Source organism: Peromyscus maniculatus, chromosome X (genome assembly GCF_049852395.1).
Source record: "Peromyscus maniculatus bairdii isolate BWxNUB_F1_BW_parent chromosome X, HU_Pman_BW_mat_3.1, whole genome shotgun sequence".
NCBI classification, from domain to species: Eukaryota; Metazoa; Chordata; class Mammalia; order Rodentia; family Cricetidae; genus Peromyscus; species Peromyscus maniculatus.
Window position 1 is genome coordinate 91,160,572 of NC_134875.1, and position 25,955 is coordinate 91,186,526.

The window sequence follows — 25,955 nt, forward strand, 5'->3', positions numbered from 1 at the left end:
TTCTGAATGTGTCAGTAGCTTACTTACTGTTTTATTGCTGTGAAGAAGCACCATGACCAAGGCAATCCCTATAAAAGAAAGCATTTAACTGGAGGCTTGCTTACAGTTTCAGAGGGTCCGTCCATGATCATCATGGCAGAAAGCAGACAGGCATGACTCCAGAGCAGTGGGTGAGAGCTTTTCATCCTGAATCACAGGCAGAGAGAGTGAACAAGACAGGGCCTGGCATAGGCTTTTGAAACCTCAAAGCCCACCCCTAGTGATATACCTCCTCCGACAAAAGGCCATAGCTCCTAATCCTTCCCAAACAGTTCCATTGGACTGTGGACCAAGCATTCAAACATATGAGCCTATGGGGGCAACTCATTCAAAGCACCACAGTTAAGAATCTGGTTCCTTCTGTTGGTTTCTGAAGCATCACCTTTAAGCTCTTCTCCTCACTTCTGGGTTGTAGGGTCCAGTCTCTTGACTGCCAGTTGGTGCTACCCTAAAGAGTAAATATTGCTAGGGAAGAGCACACTAATTGGTTATCCAGTGCCAAACAGCCAGCCCTGAAAACATACATACAAGCAACATTATTATATGGACTGAAGAGATTATAGTTAGGAGTGTGTCTGTGTGTGTGTGTGTGTGTGTGTGTGTGTGTGTGTGTGTGTGTGTGTATACATATATATGCATGCAATAACAATTGATGGCAAAAAAGGCCATGGATGTGACAGAGAGCAAGGAAGGGTATATGTGAACGTTTGAAGGGAACAAAGGGAAGCAGGAACTAGTGTAATTAAAAGAAATCTCAAAAATTAGCAAACAAACAAAAAGATCTCAAAGTGAGACAAATAAAAGCCAACCCTTAAAAAACATTGCCTTTAGCAAACATGCACATGCACACACAGACACACACACGCACACACACAGAAATGAGCCTCTCACACTAACCATGTACACACATGAACCATACAGATAAGCACTAGAGATGCTCACTTAACCTGTTACTCTTATCAGTAAAGAAAGCAGGCCAGCTCTTTTTGAATCTGGATTTTAATTATGTACATAAATAGCGATATAAGAATGAGGAGTTCTAAGGCTTGTACATTATTTCCATGTGAAGGATTGCAGATTAGTTGGCCTGTAATATGGCATCACCCAAGATAGCAAAGAGGCTTAATGTTGTTTTTCCTGAAGAAAGCCAGTTTACTATATCAAATACTGACTCTCTGCCATTTGTCTGTAGAAATACTGATTTACCGTCTGGAGTTTCCAATGTTTACCTATAACTAAAAGAGAGAAAGAAAAATATAAATTAACTGTACCCAGGAAAACAAAAATGACCCTAAAATTATGCATTTTGAAATTTATTTAGATTTAAATTAGTGTACAATATATCTTTTTACATTACTATTTTCATCACCATAAAGAGAATGAGCTAGAGAACACTGTACCTAGTCTCATTTCGCAGACAAGTGAATCAAAACTCAGATTGTGTTCCATCCATACTCCATTCAGACTTTCAACCGGCTGAGTACCCAAGCATGCTGAGGTATGATGATGCCAAGCACATGCCTAAATGGCACACAGCAAATACCATGAACCTCTTGCCCTCTGAAGCCAGAGATATACTTCCATGTATCAGCTGAAGGACAGTGCAATTACATCATCCTTAGACAGCTGGACGTCTGTCCTCATACCTTCCTTTACCTCACATCCTTCCTTCCAGGAATGAAACACACAAAATTCACACCAAAGCCAAGCTTAATCTTCTCCAGACTGTCTTTTCCTTCATATGTGATAAGCATGCTCAGGAACTAGAACTTTATCAATATTTTTACATGCTGGGGATTGATCCCAGGGCCTCACATGTTAAGCAAGCACTCTAGCACTCAATATATAGCCCAACATCTGAGAAGCCAGTGACCAATTATTCACTTGATCTTTTAATGTAAAATCAAAAATTCTTAAACATGGAAACAACTAGCTAATTGTTCTCTCTCAGTTTATTAACTTTTTTTGACTTCCTAAGAATTTAATAGATTTACTGTTTTGTTAAATTCTGGAAACAACCTATATTAACAAGGATTAAGTAAGCCATGGTAAAAGTATAGACTAGGAACTAACTATGTAAATAAAGAAGGGGCAAAGTGGACCTACAAATACTGATGGAGAATATACACAATAAATTAAGCTGAAGAAGCAAATTCATTATTCAACACACCTAAACATAGTGCTGTCTATTAGATATATTAACAAAAAATGGAGCCTAAATCCAATCACACTTTCAGATCCAACTGTTGCTATATGGGAAATAAAGACAAGAAAGGAATGAAGAGAAAAGTGGAGTTGACACTAAATGGATATATTTAGCCACCATTTGAACATGGCAAATTTAAGACCAAAAAAGCCAAGGTTTTCAGTGAATAAATGAGGAACAAGAAACTATTACATTTAAAAGACAATTAAGAGACGTATTCACTACAATGTGAAGGACAAATGATCTTTGAGTTCTAGTTCAAATAAACCAACTATAAAAGTTATTAGTGAAAAGCCAGGATGGCTGTACAAGGCTGTATCCCCAGCACTAAGGAGGCTGCGGCAGAAGGATCACAAGTCCAAGACCTACCTGGACTACACAGTGAGGATGTGTCTAAAAAAACAAGAGTAAAGTTATTTACTGACACAATCAGGAAAATCTATACACTAGATATTAGAGGGTATTAAGGAATTACAGTCAGTTTCTTTTGGTATGATGATAAAATTATACATGCTTTCATGGAGTTTTCTGTGTACTAGCAGAACAATATAAAGAAAATGATCTCATTTTGTCAAAAACACCTAAAAGCATGCAAATGTGTATCATCTATTTAAATACACATATACTAAAAAGTCTGTAATGTACCAAATTATGAACAGAAACTATCTGGAAAAGGAATAATGACCAGGCAAGCTTTTAAAATGCTTATCTGGGGCTGGGGTATACTCAGAGAGAGAATGTTTGTCTATCATGTGTAAAACCCCAGGTTCCATCCCTAGTTTCCAAAAAAGTAGTTACAACCAACATATACTGTTTCTATTTTACTTGTGCACAGAGTGTGTATGAGTATGCATGTGTTCATTTATGTGGGCATGTATGTGCACATGTACCTGTTGGCCAGAAGGTACACTGGGTATCTTTCTCATTGTTCTCTACCTTATTTTTGAGACATGGTCTCTCAATGAACCTGGAGCTCACTGAATTGCCTAGACTAACCAGCCATAATGCTCCAGGAATCCATCTGTCTCACTTCTCCAGTGCTGGGATTACAGGAACATACCACCACATCTAGCTTTTTACATGGGTGCAGGGAATCCAAACTTAGGTCGTCATGTTTACATGGCAAGCACTTGGCTGACTAAGCCATCTACCTAGCCCCTTACTGCTTTTATAATTAAAAACTAAACCACCAATGAGGTTCCAAAAATTCAGGACCAAAACTCCAGGTTGTATATACAGTAAGTTGAACCCTGGTGTAGACTACCAAAAGGCTTATTACCTAGTTTTTCTTTGTCAGATCTCATCCCTATAGAGAAATACAAACACATTCTGTGTAAACTATCTAAAGAACTTGTATGACTCTCTGGAAGCTCACTCTTCAGTGTCCCTTCCGCTGCCATATCCACAGAAATGCTGATTCTGGTGTGGAGGCCAGGCCTCTGCCTTTTAACAAGAGCTTGGTGTCAGTTATTAAATTATTTGTATAACATCAGAATTACTGACTTTGCATTAGTATAAATGTCAAAGAAGAACTGGATTTGCTTTCTGGGACCTGCCAACCAGGATCACGACCACTCTGTAAGAGTCACAAGGAACTATCTTTTGCTTCCTATAAGCAACAGCTTCCAAAGACAGATGCTCTGGGAGGTGTTTCCTATCAATGGAACAAGAAGGTGATGAGCAGAGAGAGCAACAGGGGATTCTGCTTAAGGCTAGGGGTTGCACTGTATGATGTCTCAAATTCCAAAAACAACGAGAAAGCTGAAAAAGCAAAACCTCAAACCCAGAGTTTTGTGAATTTGAAATAGCAACTATGATATGCAATAATATAACACAACTTTTTAAGACGGGTTGAGTTTTAGCTTACTGGTAGAATGCATGCCTGGCATGAGTGAAGCCTTGGTTTCAATCTCTAGTCACACACACACACACACACACACACACACACCCTCTGGTCATAAAAGAAAACTCATGTTCATTGCAGGAAATGTGAAAAAATATAAAATTAGAAACAAAAATGCACATGCAAATTTTCTATATATCTCCTGGTATAACAAAATATACTGCCGTTCTTCTCTAATAACTGTGGCTCTGGGCCTGTCCTCCTAGCTACTCAGGAAGCTGAGGCTTGAATATTGCAAATTCAAGGCCAATCCAGGCAACTTTATAAAAAAGTGTCTAGAAAATAAAAAGGAAAGCAAGGGCTATGGGTTAGTTCAGGGGTAGAAAGAATGCTTGCCCAGCATGGGTGAAGCCACAAAAAAATTTATACATGCTCCCATGCAATTAAGTATTATCGAGACAATAATAATCCTCTTTATAGATCTGTCATAACTAAGCTAGTTTCATGCAGTCGAATATCTAGGTTAATTTTTAATTCCTTATAATTTGCTAATGATCAGGAAATCACGAGATCTATTATATAATTTTAATATATACACAAAATACTAATATAATTGTTTTTGTACTTAGCAGGTGCTTGGTAAGTAAACATTAAATAAACAGATAAAGAGTAATAGTGAGTTGAACATAAGACCAAAAGAAATTGCATTGAGTTTCTAACCTCTGTCTGGTTCTAACTTATCTAAAGAACCCTAGTACTTCTCAGAAGGAAACACAAACATAATTACATAAGCCATGGCACTTAAAGCCAGAAATTAAAGACAGAATAAAATATGACTCCTACGTTTCCACATCAAGGTGAAAGTGTACTATAATTAGTTAATTAACAATAAATAATTTCAGCTAGCACTAACAGTGCTGAAAATAACAAGGGTTTTTTTTGTTATTTGTTTTATTCTTTACCTGATTAAAATGGGCAGAGCATGGAGTTTTCTATTTATTTCCAGGTGAATTCTTCACATTTCCTGGCTTGTAAAAGAAAATTGAAAGCTTTAATGCAACTTGAAAAGAAATAGTGAATTCAGCTAAGTGTCTTCAGTATTTGGCTGAATACAAACATGAAATATTATTATTTTCTGGGAAGGTCGTCAAGCCATTTTTTTGAAGGTCTGAGGTAGGGAGTCAAAGAATGGCCTGGGAAATACCAAATTTTCACCTGGGGCTGCAGTTAGAGATGGTAAAGGTGGTTATAATACAGGATGACCCATTTCTCAGTAACCTGAAGAGATTACTTGGTTTCCTTCAGTGCCCTCTTGTGGAAAGTAACTTGGGCACAGGGGATAGAAAAAAGCTCCAGGAATCCTTATTCTATAGATTCAGCCAAAAGGTTGATTCCATAAAAGCAAAGCGAATCAATAGTGAGAAGATTTCTTATTTCCCCAAAGTTAGATTTAATTACTGCATGCCACTATCACTGTAGAGGGCTTGACACTTGCGTTATCCATAAGACCAATTCATTAAATGTACACTCTCAAAGAGAGTTCAACTGAACGACAACCATTCTGCCTGGCTACCGTTGGCAAACATATAATTAATTAGGTCATGTCATACATGAAAAGAAGTACAGTGGGGGAAAATTCATGTACTAAAGTGAAGGCTTTCCTTTCCTGTATGTTTCTAAGACTTAGATTCTGAAATCCCATTAATAAGAACTGCTTGGATATCAAAGATAAAAGTCAGGAACTGGCAGTCTGAACAACTGGGTTGCAGCTGGACAGGCTGTGAGGCTGTGCTTCTGTAGACTAGACTTGATGCAGGTGTCCCTGGTGGCACTCTCTCTCATCAGCATTTAGGACTGAAGAGGGGATGAAAAAGCAAGAACATGTGACTGATGGCCATTGCACAGCATAGCTTCTAGGCAACTTTAAAGCCTGCTGGGGTGGTTTAGAACCATTCTCTATGTGTTGCTTTATGCCCACTATACCAGCATAATTAACACTGTCCTCTCTCACTCACAAGGGTACCCTAGTTTGGATGATAATATGGTCACCCATCTACATACCACAGCACTTTATAGGGGAGTTCTGGGGATCAAGACCACATGCACTGCTTGGTGACTCAATATAAAATACAGAAGCTTGTCTGATGGAACTCTACAGGACCTAGTACTAGTGCTGTGCTCTCCCCGCACAGTCACTACCACCCCCATCCCACATGTACACACATGTGAACACACACCTCACTACAGCCCCGTGGGCCTTTCTGCTGTTACTCAAGCTTGTCAAGCTGCTTTCTGGGACATGGTTTTTGCAAAAATGTACTCTTTGTCCTAGAATGGTCAGTCCAAATTGCCTGCCAAATTAATTATTCATCCATTTCTCAAGATTTTCCTTATACCTTGTCCTTCAATTTAAGTTATATTAGAACCTTTACCACTTTCCCTATTCCCATCTTCTTCCTGATGCGTATTATGTCCTTCATGTTTGAGTCTTTCATTAACCTAGAATCGTCATGAGCACATACTAGCCCTGGAACCTCCTTACACACAGCATTCAGATGTTTGTTGAATAAACAAATGGAATAGAAGGGAAATTAGGGGTCTAGTGAGGATCTTTGTTGCAAAGTCTAGGACCAAGCATGGTGTTACAAACCTATAATCTAAGCACTTGGAAGGTAGAAGAGGGAAGACTGTGACCTTATGGCCAGTCTTGTCTACATATAGAGTCTCAAAAAGGGGGTGGGGGTGGGTAAGCGATTCATTAAAAAATAAGAGATAAGCCAAGTGTGGTGGTGCACACCTTTAATCCCAGCACTCAGGAGGCAGAAGCAGGCAGATCTCTTGAGTTCGAGGCCAGCCTGGCCTACAGAGAGATCCAGGGCAGCCAGGGCTGTTACACAGAGAAACCCTGTCTCAAAAAACCAAAAAAGACATAAAAAAAGGTAATGGCTAACTACTGGGTCTGCCATAAAAGTAATGTGGCTTCCTACCTAATTAAACATATTTACATCTCAATTAACTTACTACTTGCCAAGTATATCTAATGATATTCTTAGATAGTCTATCTATACCTGACAATCTCCCAACCTCAAAAAATAGGGTGCCAAATTTACAAGGTTTTCAAAAATCATTTAGAAGAAGAAAATAAGCAGGCAGAGCATTCCATTCTACTGATTGAGAAAAATAGTCTGTTGCTAAGAACATGGCCTTGTTTAGATATGTATCACTTACAATAATATAAATCAGAACCAATCTCACTAAAAAAATACTGGACCCACCCACCATGACCACATTACAAATTAAGAGCTCTCTTGAGACTACACCATGATCTCAAAGAAAACAACATTCTCACTTCAAAAAGCAGCTTGTGATTTAAGAACAAGCCAAAAGTCTATTTTTGTATTTTCAGAAAATTTCAGAAAAAAAATCTTCTTAAAAAATAATTTTCCTTATAATGTGATTTTAATGCATATTTGTTTTTGTTTTTCAATGTGTATGAAGACAAATAACAATTTATGTTAGCACAACTGAACCCATTTTTAAAAAATCAAAACATTGGTTCCTAATTACTATGCATCGTTAAGTAAAGGGGGAGTGTCAGTGTGGTGGTTAATCTTCATTGTCGGGCTGGAGAGATGGCTCAGAGGTTAAGAGCACCAACTGCTCTTCCAGAGGTCCTGAGTTCAATTCCCAGCACCCACATGGTGGTTCACAACCATCTGAAATGAGATCTGGCACCCTCTTCTGTGTTCATAATAAATAAATAAATAAATAAATAAATAAATAAATAAATAAATAAATAAATAAATAAATAAATCTTTTAAAAAAATCTTCATTGTCAATTTAACTGGATTTGGAATCACCTAGAAGACACAGAGGTATGTCTTTAAGAGTGTTTCCAGAGAGGTTTAACTGAGAAGAGAAGACCTTGCCATGGTCATGGTCTCAGGTCCCAGACTAAACATAAAGGAGAAAGTGAGTGGAGAGCCAACATTCCCTGCACTATGCTTCCTGTTCTGTTAAGATGTGAGGAAATAAGAGTCACAGCTGAGAGCCATTTCCATCACCATGCCTTTCCAGCCATGATGGACTGTACCTTCAAACCAAGACCCAAAATAAGCCCTCCCTCTCTTAAGGTACCCCTTATCAGGTACTCCATCTCAATAATAAGTAACTAATACAGCCAGCCAAACATTGGAAGCACTGCATCCTCCTAAAATGTGTGAGTCCTATAACTGGGCATTTTTGAGTTTGATTCCCAAAACCCACATTTAAAAAAAATCCAAGTACGGTGGCATGTGCTTGTAATCTCAGAAGTAGGGAGGTGACAAAAGGAGGATCCCTTGGGCTCAGAGGCCAGCCAGCCTAGACTATTTGGAAAGTCCCAGGTCAGTAAGAAACCAAGTCTCAAAACAAAACAAAAGAACCCAGGTGAACAGCACTTGAGGATGACACTGTCCTCTGGACTCCACATCCACATGAGTGCGTGTACACACACACACACACACACACACACACACACACACACACACACACACACACACGGGTGTGCGTGTACACACACACACACACACACACACACACACACACACACACACACACACACACACACACACACACGGGTCCTGAACTATTTTTCATCAATTGCTTAACTCCTACAAAATGCAATTTCCTTACTTGTAAAATGGAGGTACTAAAAGAGAACCTGACAGGCTCCTGAGTAAAGAACACTCTGAGCTAGGTTCAATGGATGTGACCTACTGTATATGATAGTCTGTATATGATACTGTATATATATAATAAAAAGATATGTACTGTATATGATATAATAAAAAGTAGCTAATAAATGGAACTAGCCTAAATGTCTATCAGAGTAGATAAATGGACAAAGAAAATGTGGTATGTATCCCTTAGTAGATGGATTATAAACAACAAAATTTTTGTCATATTTGCAGAAAAGTGGATACAACTGAAGATTATTATGTTAAAATAAGCCAGACTTGGAAAGACAAATACTGAATGTTTTCCTTCATATGTGGCTCCTAGATTTGAATTTGTATATGTATATATACATGTCTGTGTGGGTGTAGGTATAGTTATGAAACTAGAAAGTGAACCATGAGAGGTGAAGAAGGGGTCTTTAGAGAAGGGGGTACTAGAATATATCTGATATTAAATACAGGGGGTTACTGTATAGAGAAGGAAGGCTAAAAGGGGGCCAGGGGGATGAGAGGTGGGAGGAAGGAGGATCAACAAGAACAAAGTATTTACGGAAATGCCAAAAGAGAATCCATTATTCTGTATGCAAATGTAAGAAAACAATGCAAAAGTATGAAATAAGCAGGCGAGGACAGACGACCTGCTAAAGATGCCAACAAAACTCCAGTTCACTGGAACATGACGGGCAGAATAGTGGCTCCACAGATGTCTGTGTCTGACAGCCTGTTACTGGGCCACCTTCAGATGAAGCATGCATCAGAATTACCCTGGATTATGTGACGGGCCCAGGTGAATGTGAAGAGTTAATAGAGACTGAGGAGGAGGCAAAACAAGGGGGTCAGAGAGGAGACTTGAAAAAGACCCGTGTTACTGCTTTTGAAGACGAAGGAAGGGGACTGCCAAGGAAGTCTCCAGAAACTGGGTCAGCCTCAGTTGCCAGGCAGCAAAACAGACCTAGGTTTACAACAGCAAGGAACTAAATTCTGTCAATAACCTAAGGGAACAGGAATTCTGCTCTAGGGCCTCTGAAGAGGAATGCAGTCCTGCGGACACCTTGATTTAGTACTGGACTTCTGACTTACTGTGCAAAGATAATAAATCTGCATTGTGTGCAGCTGGAGTATATTTATTGTTTCAGAGACAATATTGTGCTGGAAACTTCAAAATCTGTTAAGAGCACAGAGTGTTATTCAGCAGATCACTTAGCTGGCCTATATGCAGTCAGCATGGCAAAACAGTACATATCTGTTTAGAGGGTAGGTCATTTACTGTTCCTACCTTAGAAAATTAAAGACAAAGGAAGGATAGTGTGGGAGACTTGCCATAAAGCTAAAGTTGTTCTGAATATATGCCATTTCTCTTATATAAGACTATTAGAAATAAAGGAACTAGGTAATGATATTTTTTTAAATAAAATTGAAGAGCAGACCTTCAGAACTTATTCATCTTGTTTGAAATTTTCTACCCATCAATTAGCAACCTCCCATTTCTCCCTCCTCCAGCCCCTAGCAACTTCCATCAGTCAACCTTTGCTTCTATGAGCTTACTAACTCCATATACCTCACATAAGTGGAATCACATGGTATAGGACCTTCTATGACTGGCTTATTTCAAAGGCAAAATTTTTTATATATAACATAATTCTTTATTGACTCTGGGAATTTCACATCATGCATCCAAATCCCACTCACCTCCCAGTCTCTCCATATCCACCCTTCACCCCTGCATCGACCCCCCAAAAGAAACCACCCCCAAAAAATTAAAAATAAAGCCACCTCGCTCTCCCATCTTTCCTGTCTCTCCAACACTTCTTCATTCATCCTAGTGACACTGGAAGCTTTAGTGTGTCACACAGAACACCCTTTTGTCCAATCAGCCCCACCCAAAAGTGTTCATTGGTCTGGTTCAAGGCCTCTGGCACTCCATCATCACTGGACCCTCGCTGAAACTCCTCTTGTATATTCAAAGGCAAATCTTTGATGATCACATAAGTTACTCTCAACTAAACTTGTATTTAAAGAGCTAAGAAATCTAGAATGGAGGAAGAGAATGTACAATGTTTACTTAGGGTAGTGGCTGCTGTTTCTCTTTCGTTTTCCTGCTGAGCCAGCAAAGGCTGGACTAAAACTGTTAAAAGCTCAGCTTGAGAAGTTCTACTCAGTTTTCATGTTGAGAAAAGTTTTTATTTCTGTGTTTTTCTGACCTTCAAATAATTATTTTTGGCCTTTAACACTCATTTGAAAGTAACTTGCTGCAGATTTTAAAAACCTAGTGAAAAGCAAAAATCTGACATTTACTGGGAAATAGTTGTGTTTAGCTAATAATTATAAGAGAACTCGAGCTCTGTGGAGCTGCCTATGGTAGACAGGTATGTAATCCTCCCAACAAATAGGAGGCTGAAACACAAAGACAGCCACATGTTCCAGGCTAGCCTAGACTACAAAGCAAGACCCTGTCTTTAAAAAGAGCTATCTGTGACTCTAAGGGCTGATACATGAAAGTGGCCTCCACCTCTGCTCCTCAAATCTAAGGCTGGGATTATTCTGAAAAGGTTTCAGATTAACAATGAATAATCAAATACCTATATTCTTATTAAGTTTCTAGAATAAAAGAATTACAGAGAAGATCAGTAAGTCAACAATAGAAAGGATTTCTGACTATCTAAACAGCAGCCATGCTTGTTGATATACATGAGATCCAGCACTCCTAAGAATGAAGCAAGAGATCCTAACTTCAAAGCCAGCCTCGACTACACAGCAAGACTCTCCTCACAAAAACAAAACAAACCAGACTTCTGTGCCTACATAGAGCTTATCAAAGGATCCAATAGGAAGCCACTGAAGCAGCCTCTGGGTTAGCTTGCCCTTTTGCAGGCACTACAGAGAACTGCTAACTGTATGTTTCCAATCAGCAAAACCCATTTAGAAACACCATAGGCCAACTGTGTCAGATTCTTTCAACAAATAAAAATAACAGAAAAGTAAAAAGACTTGTTAATTAAGGATCTTTTTTTAAATTATTTTTTTAACTTTATTTATTATGTATACAGTGTTCTGCCTGCATACCAGAAGAAGGTGTCAGATCTCATTACAGCTGTGAGCCACCATGTGGTTGCTGGGAATTGAACTCAGGTCCTCTAGAAGAGCAGTCAGTGCTCTTAACCTCTGAGCCATCTCTCCAGCTCCTTAATTAAGGATCTTAAAACAAACAAACAAAAAAAGAGGTAACTAGAAGTCATAAAAAAAAAAAACTTGGCCTGGTGGCACACGCCTTTACTCAGGAGGCAGAAGCAGGTGGATCTTTTGAGTTCAAGGCCAGCCTGGTCTACATAGTGAGTTCTAGGCCTGCCAGGGCTACATAGTAGGTAAGACCTTGGGGAAAGACGAGAGAGAGAGAGAGAGAGAGAGAGAGAGAGAGAGAGAGAGAGAGAGAGAGAGAGAGAGAGAGAAGAAGAAGAAGAAGAAGAAGAAGAAGAAGAAGAAGAAGAAGAAGAAGAAGAAGAAGAAGAAGAAGAAGAAGAAGAGAGGAGAGAGGGAGGGAGGGAGGGAGGGAGAGGGAGAGAGAGGGAGAGAGAGGAGAGAGGGAGGGAGGGAGGGAGGGAAGGAGGGAGGGGGAGAGAGAGAGAGAGAGAGAGAGAGAGAGAGAGAGGGAGGGAGAGAGAGGAGAGAGGGAGGGAGGGAGGGAGGGAGGGAGGGAGGGAGGGAGGGAGAGAGGGAGAGAGGGAGGGAGGGAAAGAGAGGGAGGGAGAGAGGGAGGGAGGGAGGGAGGGAGAGAGGGAGAGAGGGAAAGAGGTAGAGAGGGAGGGAGGGAAAGAGAGGGAGGGAGAGAGGGAGGGAGGGAGGGAGGGAGGGAGGGAGGGAGGGAGGGAGGGAGAGAGGGAGAGAGGGAGAGAGGGAGAGAGGGAGAACACTAAAGTGAAAGGATTAAGTACTAAGGTGATAAAGCCATAAAGAAAGGTAGCCAGGCATGCTGGCTATAATCCCAGCACTGATGAGGCAGAGGTAGAAAATTACCAAAAGTTGGGGGCCACCTGAGTTACACAGTAAGATCCTGTCTCAGAAAAAAAAAATGAGAAAGTTATTATGATAAAATCCAGGCGAGCAGCTGTTTCTGAAGAGCTGGAGAAGGCTGGGCCTCAGATCACTCCACAGAGGGTTAAGTGGGAAGCTGGCTGACTCTTTTATTCATCTTAGATCATGGTTAACAAGTGTTTGCCTTTAATAATTCCCAGCTGTAAAAAGGGTTTTAGAAGGTTCTAAAAGGTTAAAAGCAGTTCAGTAGGGGAAACTAGAGAAATCTTGAGTGTAAGATATATATTAGATAATATTACTTTCAACAGTGAAAGAGCTTTCTTGGGTATAATGTTACGTTACCATTGCTGTTCATATAAATGAACCTTCATATTCTTTGGAAATACATACTGGATTATACATGATGTATGGAAAGTGTACTGAATATCTAGAACTTTCACATGGTTCCATAAAGGAACATACATGTGTGTATATGAACAAAATGCATGTATTAAAGGATGGTAAGACAACATAGCACATACTAATCAGGGGATCGAAGTGAACATGCTAGTTTTGCAACTGTCCTGTAACTTTAAAACTTACAGCTGTGTATGGTGGCTCACGCCTTTAGTCCCAGCATTCCGGAGAGACAGACAGGTGGATCTTTGTAAGTTTGAGCTCAGCCTGGTCTACCTAGCCATGGTAACATAGAGAGATCCTGTCTCAAAAATAAATAAATACATACATACATACATACATACATACACACATAAATAGATAAATAAATAAATAAAGTCTTTTCCGAAATAGACACTGGTAAATATTTATTCTCTCTCTCTCTCTCTCTCTCTCTCTCTCTCTCTCTCTCTCTCTCTCTCTCTCTCTCAAATAGACACTGGTATTTATTTATTCTCTCTCTCTGTGTCTCTGTCTGTCTCTCCTTCCCCTCCCTCAGAGTTAGATGTGGTGGTGCACACCTGTAATCCCAGCACTCAGGAGGCAGAAGCAGGCGGATCTCTGTGAGTTCCAGGCCAGCCTGATCTATGAAGCAAGTCAAAAAACAAAAAAAAGCAAACAAAAAGCTGCTCATAGTTCTGTGTACTACAACAGTATGCTGAAAACTACCCAATTAGCCATCATTGGATATATTTTTCCACACAAAAATATATAGTCTACAGAAGTCAAAATAAATAAGCTACTGCCATATATTGCTTATAATCATAATATTAAAGGAAAAAATACACATAGTAAGACTCAACTGAGGTAGTTCATATGTTTATATATGGTATATGTATAAGCCAAGATGAGGGAAAATTACACAAGCTAAACTGTGTGTGAGGGCCCACACTTATAATCCTAGCACTCAAAAGACTAAGGGAGGGGGTTCGGGAGTTCAAGTCATCCTCAGCTATATAGTGAATTCAAGGCTAGTCAGGACAACATGGGACCATGTATAAAACAAACAAATAAAAAAGAACATGGAAAATCAACCATAGTGTTTTATAATCTATACCTACGTGGTTAGACACAGAATAAAACTTTAGAGAAAAACAAGGAGTATAGAAACACATTTCAGTTAGTAGTTCCCTCTGGAAGATAGGAGGAGCCCTGGTAACTTCCTAGTTCTGAAGGTAGGTAGATGATTCAGACATCTATATGTGTGGCTATATTGTTGGACTGGAAACTGTATTTATGTCATATATTCTTTCATAGAAAAAAGAAACACAAACCATGTTGTGATGGCAGTATTTCTGGATACAGTTTTCTTTACATTTTAGAGAAGTTCATTTTAGCTGAAGCAAATAACTTTTAAGTGACCAATGACAATGGCAAAACAAAATATACCTTTATCCTAGTAACTATTAGAAGACAAAATGCAAATGTTTAGAATCAATTCCTAAAAGGGAGATGGGATATGACAGAGCAGCAAAATGCCACCGATTTGTTTTGGGTACTTGAGAGTACTATAGTTACATGGAAAAGAATACAGCTAAGACCTGAGCCACTGATGGACAGGGTAGCACACACCTATATCAAAGTTACTTAGGAGACTAAGGCAGAACAGGGTGTTTGAGGTGCCAGACTCTCTTACATGGGAAGACAGTCTCAAACAGACAAACAAGAAAAATCCTGGTCATCATTCACACCATCTTAATTTGTGTGTGTGTGTGTGTGTGTGTGTGTGTGTGTGTGTGTGTGTGTGTGTGCGTGCGCGCACAAATGTGCACAGTGTACCTGCTGGTGCGTGTGTGCAAATGCACATGTACACAGTGTACCTGCACGTGTGTGTGTGTGCGCGCTCGCGCGTGCGTGTTGTGGTGTGTGTGTGTGTGTGTGTGTGTGTGTGTGTGTAGGCCAGAGGATAACATTAGTTGTCATCAGATGCCATTTGCTTGTTTTGAAGAGGGGGTCTCCCTGGGCAGTGGTGGCACACACCTTTAATCCCAGCACTCGGGAGGCAGAGGCAGGCAGATCTCTGTGAGTTCAAGGCCCACTTGGGCTACAAAGTGAGTTCCAGGAAAGGCACAAAGCCCTGTCTCGGGAAAAAAAAAAAAAGAAGAAGAAGAAGAGGAGGAGGAGGAAGAGGAGGAGGAAGAGGAGGAGGAGGAAGTCTCACTGGCCTGGAGCTCTCTTATTAGGTTAGGCTGGTTGTCTAGAGAGACCATGGAATCTACCTACCTCCACCTCCACAGGGTTGGGATTACAAGGGCATGTCAGCATGCCTAACTCTTTTTATGTGGGCTCTAGGGTTCAAACTCAGATCCTCATGCTTGCAAGGCAAGCACTTTACTAAGCTATCTCCCCAGCCTGCATTTAAGACTTTAGGTTCCTGCTTTAAACACAATGTCCATTAATTTCTTTAACTGTACATACCCCAAAATATGTACTGCATGACTACAGCACAAAAAAATCCAAGTTAGAAAACACTTGAGACTGGTAATTACACCTGAGTTGAGGGCAGTGGCAGCACATGCCTTTAATCCCAGCACTTGGGAAACAGAAGCAGACCCATCTCTGGTCTACAGACGTGAGTTCTAGGATAGCCAGAGCTGTTACACAGAAAAATCCTGTCTTAAAAAACCAAAGAAAAGGTAAACCAACTTCCAACCAAGTCTCCCTTTATAAAGTGCCCCACCCCACCCAGTCCCCTTCAAAAAGCCTTTTTCTGTGCCTTTCTTCTGGCACTTCTGTTTGTTTTATATTTCAGATGTATGCTTCATCCCCTCAACTATATTATAGGTTGATATATATTTAATTGTTCTGATAGTCAATGAAGACAATATACTCAGTTTCAAGGCCCCCAAAGATTCCTGTTCCAACATTGCTTACTTAACTCTTTGCTCTCAATTCAAAAACAAATTCATGGAGCTTAACTCACAGGTTAAAATCTGCTCCTGCAAAGAACCCAGATTTGGTTCCCTGAACCAACATGGCAGCTCACAACCGATCTTAACTCCAGTTCCAGGGGATCTAACATCCTTTTCTTGCTTCTCTGGGCACCAGGCATGCAGATGATGCAGATATACATGCAGAAAAAGCACTCATACTCATGTAAAATAATAATAGTAGTAGTAAATTAATGAAAAGAAACCCTTCACCATATGATTAACATGCACAATGAAAAATAAATACATGGAAATAAAAATAAGGGGGCTGGAGAGATGGCTCAGTGTTTGAGAGCACTGGCTGCTCTTCCAGAGGACCCGCGTGGCAGCTCACAACTGTCTGTAACTCCAGTTCCGGGGATCCAACACCTTCATATAGATATATGTGAAGGCAAAACACCAGTGCACATAAAATAAGAATAAGTAATTTTTTAAAGTTTTTTTAAAAAAAGAAAATTAAAGTAAGAAAGGGAGTCCCCCTACAAGGAGGTCATCGACTGAAGGTTAAACCATTGTTTTCCTGCTTTCCACTTATTCTCAACTGCAAATGGTCTTGAACCATGCTGTCCTTCTGCTGGGTTATAATTAGCATTTGATGAAATAGTTAATTAAAATGTACCTGCAGTTTTAAAAAAGTCCAAAGACCTCTAAAAAGCATGAAATCCAACAAGGTGCTGGGGGGGGGGGCGCGGGTCGTCATAATATGTCATCAGAGAAAAGGGTACTTCATTATCAAATAATTTCTGAAATCTAAGTCTATCAAACCTTGATCTAATATGACTCCTACTCTTTTTCTCTGAAAACTTGTAGTCAACATCTAACATAGTGAACATCAATTTTACTTTCTCTTGCTGAGGACAGCCATCAGGAGGAGTATGCCTTGCTGGGTAAATACATGAAGAGCACTATCAAGTTCCTAGTAACTTTGAAAAAGGCAGCGGTGTAACAGACAAAACACAACTGTAGACCCATAATGATGAACTATTTACTCATTTCATTTTTATTTTATGTGTATGGGTAATTGCCTCCATGTATGTCTGTGTACCACCTGCAAGGCCAGGAGATGTGCAGCACCTGGAATTGGGGTTACAGACAGTTATGAACTGTCATGAGGAAATTGAATCCGCATGCTCAAGAAGAGTAGCCAGTGCTCTTGACCACTGAGGCATCTCTCTAGCCCCCAATGATGAGCTACTTAGAAATCTTTACCACCCAACTCCAAGAAGACTTGCATAAAAAAATCTATGAACAGCTTTAAATGCCTTGGGTTTATCATTTTTTTTCTTCCTGGGGTCTTCAAATTACCACAAAATGTTGGTCTGTTTAATTTGTTCCAACTACAGTCCTGTATTAGGTTGAATTCCCTGAACAGAGAAAGGGGTTTCCCAGTGACACCAACCTTTGCTTTGGTGTGCATGCATGTCTGGAGACATCACAGCAACCCACAGAGGCTCCTAGAAGATCCTCCTCTAAAGTTAGTATGCCCTAGTCTGTGGTTGCACCACAGCCCAGTGAGCAGTAGATACTAATTTGGTCTCACTTTTCATGATTCTTTTCAGAGACATGTACAGTTTTTTTTTCTGATGTTTAATTCTTTTCAGGTGTGTGATTGTTAAGGAGATTTTTTAAACAGGTAAGCAGGCTTCCAAAGAAAATATCAGAAGTAAAAACAAAAGTAGGTTTATTCTTTAAAAGGCAGTGCCAGGTGACATGTGATACTGATGCAGAATTTCCTTCTTTTTTTTTTTTTTTTTTTGGTTTTTCGAGACAGGGTTTCTCTGTATAGCTTTGTGCCTTTCCTGGAACTCACTTGGTAGCCCAGCCTGGCCTCGAACTCACAGAGATCCGCCTGCCTCTGCCTCCCGAGTGCTGGGATTAAAGGCGTGCGCCACCACCGCCCGGCCAGAATTTCCTTCTTAAGAGCTAGTTGAGCACTTGGGATGCCTAGGTGAGGACTGCTATGAGTTGGAGACTAAAGGCTGGGTTGGGTTTTTTGTTTGTTTGTTTATTCGGGGTTTTTTTTGTTGTTTTTTGGTTGTTGTATTGAGTGGTAGTGGGGACTGAACCTGGGGTCTTGCACATGCTTACATAAGCACTCTACCAATGAACTATATCCCCAGCCCTTAATAAAAGAGCTAATTTTAAATGGGCTCAAAGGGGACCAACTCCTTATAAACCACCAGTATAAAAGTCTTGGCCCTTGGAGGGACACATGGATGACCCTGTGAAGGAGAAGTGGATAAGATCTACATGAATGGACTAGGTGTGTGGGGGGGGGTGGCAGAGGGCAAGGAGTGTGGGATGAGAACATAGGGAAATGGGAGGGTCAAGCTGGAACAGGGACAGACTGGGTGGACAGGGAGAGAGATACCATGATATATGAAGACATCATGGGAATAGGAAGAGGCAGGGTGCTGGGGAGGCTCTCAGGAATCCACAAGGTTGACCTCACCTTGGTCTGCTGGCAGTGGTCCAGAGGGTGCCTGAACAGTACACTCTGGTGACCAGCCTAACAAATAACCTAGCTGTCATCATAGAGCTTTTGTCCAGAGACAGATGGAGGCAGATACAGAGATCCACAGCCAGGCACCAGGCTGAGCTCTGGGAATCCAATTGATGAGAGAGAGGAGAGATACTGCAGGCAAGGGATGTCGAGATCATGATGGGAGAACGTGCAGAGATGACCAGCCACGCTAGTGGAAGCCCATGAACTGTGGACTGGTGGCTGTGGAGCCCCCATGGGACTGGACTAGGCCCTCTGGATACAGAAGACAGTTGTTTGGCTCTAACTGTTTGGGGGACACCCAGGCAGGGGGATAGGGATCTGTCCCTGGTCTATGGGCAGACTTCTGGGAATCTGGTGTCTGTGGTGTGACACCTTGCACAGCCTTGGTGCAGTGGGAAGGGGATTGGACCTGCCTAGGCTCAGTGTGCTGGGCTCTGCTGACTCCCCATGGGAGACCTCGATTTGAGGGATGTGGGGTGGCTTGGGAGAGAGGGCTGGGGGGTGGGAGGAGGGGGGGGGTCTGTGGATAGCATGAGGAGTAGAAAATTTCTTAATAAAGAAAATATATATATATAAATCAGGCTTGGGGCTGGAGAGTCTGTTCAGTGGTTAGAGCACTTGTTCTTGCAATGAACCCATATTCAATTCCCAGCACCCACATGGTGACTCACAATCATCTGTAACTCCAGCACCAGGGAATCCAACACCCTCTTCTGGCCTCATGGGCACTAGGCACACATGTGGGACACAGACATACATGCAAAGAAAATATTCATACACATAAAATAAATAAAATCAGTCTTAACATTGCACTGAAAGGTTATTTATATATACAATGAGGAGGGCTTATAATTTACTCTGTAATGTTACTCCTAAATCCTGACATTTACACATATATATGTATGCGTGTTTGTGGTGCTGGGGCCTTGTGCATACTAAGCTCACATTTTTCTTTTCCTTTTTTGCTACTAAACCACAACTCTAGTGAAATTATTTAAAGACATTCTGATGAGTGCATATTGTGGTACAAAATAACGGGCTTCATTATATGACATTTTCATGCGTGTATTTAATATACTTTGATCATATTTGCCTCTGTTACCTTCCATTTACATATTTTTTGAGTATTTTCTTTTGAAATAATTGGAGTCCAAATGAACTTGCTTTGATCTATGCTGCAGAAGGTTTGTTAACATAAGAGCCCCAGTTTGCCTTTAGCTGGATATCTGAACACACAGGAGGCACAATGCCTTGTTCTGTACTGAGTCTGCTTTATCACAAAAAAGAGACCATTTCTACAGGACACATGCAATCAGCTATGTGGCCACTAGGAGACTGAAAAAGTGACACATCCTTATGATGGCACAACCTCCTCTTTCTCTACTACTCATCCAACACATAGCACAGAGAATGTGTGGCCTATGACAACTCCCCAACACATTGGAGCCTCAGATGGAAGATGAACAAATAATACTAAAGATAAGAACAGAGCTTATGATTAAGTGTAAAATCAAGGGAGGGTATATGTCTCAATTATCCATTTCTTTTTTCTTGAGAGCATAATATATTCCATTGGAGTCCAGGGCTTTTTTCTTTCAAGACAGGTTTTTTTCCATGTAGCCTTTGCTGCTGTGGAACTCCCTCTGTAGAGCAGGCTGACCTCAAACTCACAGAGATCTGTCTGCTCTGCCTCTCCAGGGCTTTTTTACATTACTTAATTACTTTATGTGTGTAGATGTTTTGTTTGCACATGTGCTTACGTACCACGTATGTGCCTGGTGCCTTTGGAGGCCAGAAGAGGCAGATTCCCCAGGAACAGAGTGACAGACAGTTGTAAAGCCACCATGTGGATGCTGGGAATTGAACCCAGGTCCTCTGGAAGAGCAGCCAGTGCTCTTAACCGCTGAGCCATCTCTCCAGACCCAAGTATTTTTAATTTTTTTAATCACATTTATTTACGTGTGTGTGTGTGTGTGTGTGTGTGTGTGTGTGTGTGTGTGTGTGTGTGTGTGTAGAGGTTAGAGAACAACTGTGGGAGTGAGTTTTCTCTTTCCACCATGTGGGTTCATCTCACTGACCTTGAATCCATTTTATGGTACAACTGTTAGACAACATGCTTCACTCTGAGGAAACTATATATAGAACAGAATAGTATAAGGCTACATTGGGATGCATTTCAGTCACCATTTTTTGACCTATTGATAATAACTACTCAGACTTTCTACTAATCTTCCAAAAAGGAAAATTTAAAAGCTGAGTAGGAGATATGACTGAAAGCCAACAGAAAAAGCAATTAAAGGAATAAGGTTAATTAAGTATTTTACCAAACCTTAGAAGAACCATATATTTAAACCAAAAGGAAGATAATAAAAATGTTTCTCACCTTCTGAAAATGTTCCTTCCACAAATCTTCTACAACTATGTACCCTCGTAATCCCCAGTCATATAACTTCTCCCCGCTGACCTTGAAACACAAATAGAAAAGATGGATGAACGTTCCATTTGTGAATGATAAACAAGAGAATTTATCTCCTGTCTACAAAAGTACTGCATTTGACTGCTGTGTGTGTGGGTGTGTAACTACTATAGGAAGTTGTGGGACACATCCATTAAACCTGCATAACATTCAATGGTAGAGCACTTGTCTAGGAAACATCCTGGTTTCAATCTCTATTAGCACAAAAGAAAAGGAAAAGATAATCCTACCTCAGTTTGGTGGCTCACATCTATAATCTCAGCACACAGGAGGCTGAGGCAGGTAGGTTGCTGAAAATTCAAGGCCAGCCTGAACAACAGAGTGAAATCCTGTCTCAAAAGCAAAAAAATTATAAACAGAAACAAGTAAAAAATAAAAATAAATGAAAAACCAAAGATAGAAAAAAGGATAAGAAGAAAATAGTCTGGTTACATTTAGTTATCTCTTAAAATAGCTTGCTAAAAATTATAAGTATATATATTTTTATGACTGGTGCTAATGATCAAACCTGGGGTAATATATGTTACTGATACCTTCATCCCAGCTCCCAGAAGGTATATCTTCTAAACTAAATGTAGGAGACCACTGATGATATGGAGAATTCTTAAAATCATACAGAGGAGGAAATTTCTACCTAACCCATCTAGTACCCAACCTGGTACATTACAATCAACCAAGCCAAGCTAAGGTGAAAAAAAATCATTCATTCATTTTAAAGACTTAGATATAAAATATGTGAACCCAATGAAGATACATCCAATTTTCCTAGGCACAGCCATAATGAAGTCTTTTAATTACTATAGAAATTTTGTAGGTAGCATGATCCATAATCATCTTTCCAACATCCCATGAGGCCCTGGCCTTAGAGAGGTCATGACCTTAAAATGGATTTGCCTATCTTTGGCTATCTGGCTTGAATTACTAGAATGTGTGTGTGTGTGTGTGTGTGTGTGTGTGTGTGTGTGTGTGTGTGTGTGTTTCAGTGTTGGCTGTATGTATATAGCATATCACACACATGTCCAGTGCCTGTGGAAGTCAGAGGAGGTCAGAAGAGGACATCAGATCATCTGGGACTGGAATTACAAACAGTTGTGAGCTGTCATATGGGTGCTAGAAATCAAACCTGGGTCCTCTGCAAAAACAAGTGCTCACAACCACTGAGCCAACTCTCCCAGAAACTTTTTCCCAAGTAGTGGGCCTTCAAAAAAACGCTTCTAGTAATTTGCATTCATTGGTTCTACTTATAACAAAGAATGCTGATTGCTCTACTCCATAATTATACTTCAAAACTGTTTTTATTTGGTGTGTGTGTGCTCTTGTGCACACAGGCACATGTATGTCTGCCACGTGCACACAGCTACACATGGAGACCAAAAGAGGACATCAGATCCCTTGGACTGGTTGTGAACTGCACTGATGTGGAAGCTGGGAATCAAACACTTCTTCTGGATAAGCAGTAACAGCTCTTAACCATGGGGCCATCTCTTCAGGCCTTAGATTTTTGTTTCGAGGAGACAGGGTTTCTCTGTGTTGCCCTGGCTGTCCTGAAACTCACTTTGTAGACCAGGCTAGCCTCGAACTCAGAGCTCTGCTTTCCTCTGCCACCTGAGTACTGGGATCAAAGGCGTGTGCTACCATTTAGAACTCTCTTCTTAATTTTTATAATTAATCTTTGTATAGTGCTGTTTTACAAAACACTTTCACATGAGTTATCCCTATCCTACAGAACAGTAAGGACAGGAAGACTATAAGGATCTACTCAAAGGCCACGACCTGTCTAAAGTCCCAATGCTTGTAAAAAAGAGTGGTCTCAGCCTAGCAAATAACCTAGCTGTCATCATAGAGCCTTTGTCCAGTGACAGATGGAGGCAGATGCAGAGATCCACGGCCAGGCACCAGGCTGAACTCTGGGAATCCAATTGAAGAGAGAGAGGAGAGATACTGCAGGCGAGGGGTGTTGAGATCATGATGGGAGGACATGCAGAGATGACCGGCCACACTAGTGGAAGCCCATGAACTGTGGACTGGTGGCTGTGGAGCCCCCATGTGACTGGACTAGGCCCTCTGGATACAGAAGACAGTTGTTTGGTTTGAACTGTTTGGGGGACACCCAGGCAGGGGGATAGGGATCTGTCCCTGGTCTATGGGCAGACTTCTGGGAATCTGGTGCCTGTGGTGTGATACCTTGCACAGCCTTGGTGCAGTGGGAAGGGGATTGGACCTGCCTAGGCTCAGTGTGCTGGGCTCTGCTGACTCCCCATGGGAGACCTCGATTTGAGGGATGTGGGGTGGCTTGGGAGAGAGGGCTGGGGGGTGGGAGGAGGGAGGAGGGAGGGTCTGTGGATAGCATGTGGAGTGAGTAGAAAATTTCTTAATAAAAAAAAGGATGGTCTCTGTAACATGCTGATTTCTGCATGTCATATTCCTGCCGGGCGGTGGTGGCGCACGCCTTTAATCCCAGCACTCGGGAGGCAGAGGCAGGCGGATCTCTGTGAGTTCGAGGCCAGCCTGGACTACCAAGTGAGTCCCAGGAAAGGCGCAAAGCTACACAGAGCAACCCTGTCTTGAAAAACCAAAAAAAAAAAAAAAAAAAAAAAAAAGAAAATTTCTTAATAAAAAAAAGGATGGTCTCTGTAACATGCTGATTTCTGCATGTCATATTCCTTAGTTTCACCCACTGCTCTTAAAATATGTGATATGCTAAGAGTATTAGGATCCTTGTTAGATATGTTGAGCATTAACCACATAGGATACTGCTATTTTCAGTGTTTCACATTTCTAAAAGGAAAAGAACATTTTCCATCAATATGAGGGTATTGTATTTTCTTTTTTGTGGTTTGGGTATGGAACCTTACAAATGCTGGGCAAGGGCTCTACCACTGGGCTACTACTTCCCCTGCCCCAATCTGTGGGATCTGTATATTATTTTTAGCTATATACTACTGAACAGAACAGAATTTAAGCAAAGTGGTCCATCCAAGTTTGAGGTTTCTAAAAAAGAAAACTGAAACTGTAAACAACATGATAAAAGATCGGGAAATCTCTTTCAAAGTTGGTGCTCTTCTGGCTTGGTTTTCTTGTAGAAAATATGCATGACATGCTTTTTAAAAGAAAGTCAAATTAACACAAAATTTACCATCTGAACTGTTTTAGGAGTATACTTCAGTGGCAGTAAGAATATCCTTATTATTCAACCGTCACCACTACCCACTTCCAGATCTTTTTCATTACGTCCTACTACCTTGGTGGTGGATACAGAAGATGTTTTGCAACAAATGGGAGGCACAGAAGGCAAAATATTGCCTCTCTCTGAGGACAACCACAGCTGCTTCACAACAAGCAGCCAGGCCCTGCCTACCATTTACTTCTCAAACTGTAGGAGACTAGAATGATGTTTAGTTTTTAGTTTTTTTTTCTTTTTTCTAGGCAAGGCAGACATTATTAATTCTTAGTGAGCTGGAGCAAGAGCAGGGACAGAACATTAACTTTCTGCTTCCAGGACTGTTACAAACAATCCCATAATCAAAACCATCAATTTCACTGCTGTGGCCACTAGATTCCCACCTGCGACTGCAGCCCAGCCTGGGAACTGGGACTTCTATCATGAGGAAGCCAAGGGACCCAGTGTTGAGTTGGCCTGCTTCTGAGGACTGCACTGCTGCCTCTTCCTAGGACAGTATGTCCATGGGATACTGGAAGTTCTGCCCAGCACTTCCCTATGTCCCTAAAGCCTGTCTGTCTTCCTCTTGCCAGTTTGCCCAGGGTAAATCAGTGGTTCTCAAATATCATGGCATGTGAGTCACCTGGAAGCCCTGCTAAAACAGAGATAGCTAATCCACATCCTTACACTGCCTAATTCAATTAGTATGGGACGGAGCCTGAGAATTTACATCTCTGACAAGTTCCCAGGAGATGCTGATCCATTAAGGCCATGCTTGGAGAACCTGTGATCTATCCTTCCCCAAGTTATCAGTCAACTATAATCTACTTGCCATATCATCAAACTGAGGTCTAAAGGGTAAGAGAAGCACAGGTAACTAACTGAGAACCCCAAATAGGACCTTCACACCAGAGGAGAGCACACACCTCATGTTGCAATAAGGAAAGTGAGTATGGCAAGGAGAAAGCATGAAGGCCAGAGCACAGTCTGTGCAGTAAGGGCAGGCTGAAAGTGGCCTGTAATTATCAGCTTTGGACAATGAGTCTTTAGACTGCTGCGTAAGTATATAAATGGTATCTTAAATTTTCTTGGATTAATATTCAAATTAGCATGCATTCTCTGAATAGTGACATTACTAGAAGGAGGGCCAGTATTGAGGTAAATAGTGAGGAAAAACTTTTTTTTGTTGTTTTGTTTTGTTTTGTTTTTTTGAGACAGGGTTTCTCTATATAATTTTGGTGCCTGTCCTGGATCTCACTCTGTAGACCAGGCTGGCCTCGAACTCACAAAAATCCACCTGCCTCTGCCTCCCGAGTGCTGGGATTAAAGGTGTACGTCACTGCCGCCCGGTGTGAGGAGACACTTTTAAATTGGCTATGAAATAATTTTTAGTTTGGTGTAATAAGAACTGCAAAATAAAATAAACCAGGAGAGCTATCAGTCACACAAAAGCAGGACTGAAGGACATACTTGCTTACTGGGTCTGACTTACCTGGGCAAAGGCAATGGCTTGTTGTGGGTAATAGATAGAGGCACCTAATCCCATGAAAAAAGGAGGATACACCAGCTTCTTTAGTTTTGAACCTGATCAATAAAAAGTTGGACATTACCAG

At 40.9% G+C, this 25,955-nt stretch overlaps 1 protein-coding gene across 7 annotated transcripts in view; it reads right to left on the minus strand.

Annotated features, from left to right (window-relative positions):
- Nucleotides 1–1,020: 1,020 nt before the first annotated feature.
- Nucleotides 1,021–25,955, minus strand: part of Apoo (apolipoprotein O) — a 53,559-nt gene continuing 28,624 nt past the window's right edge. For 3 of the 7 annotated variants that reach the window (XM_006990108.4, XM_042268708.2, XM_076562128.1), the window contains 4 exons: nucleotides 25,835–25,926; nucleotides 21,090–21,170; nucleotides 5,051–5,116; nucleotides 1,021–1,274 (listed from right to left, as the gene is read on the minus strand). In XM_006990108.4, the coding sequence (XP_006990170.1) occupies nucleotides 5,081–5,116; nucleotides 21,090–21,170; nucleotides 25,835–25,926 (209 nt within the window). In that variant the 3' untranslated portion in view covers nucleotides 1,021–1,274; nucleotides 5,051–5,080. Of the gene's footprint in view, nucleotides 1,275–2,614; nucleotides 2,639–5,050; nucleotides 5,117–21,089; nucleotides 21,171–25,834; nucleotides 25,927–25,955 lie in introns of all 7 variants that reach the window. The other 4 variants (XR_013048096.1, XR_013048094.1, XR_013048095.1 and 1 more) reach the window with 4 other exon arrangements.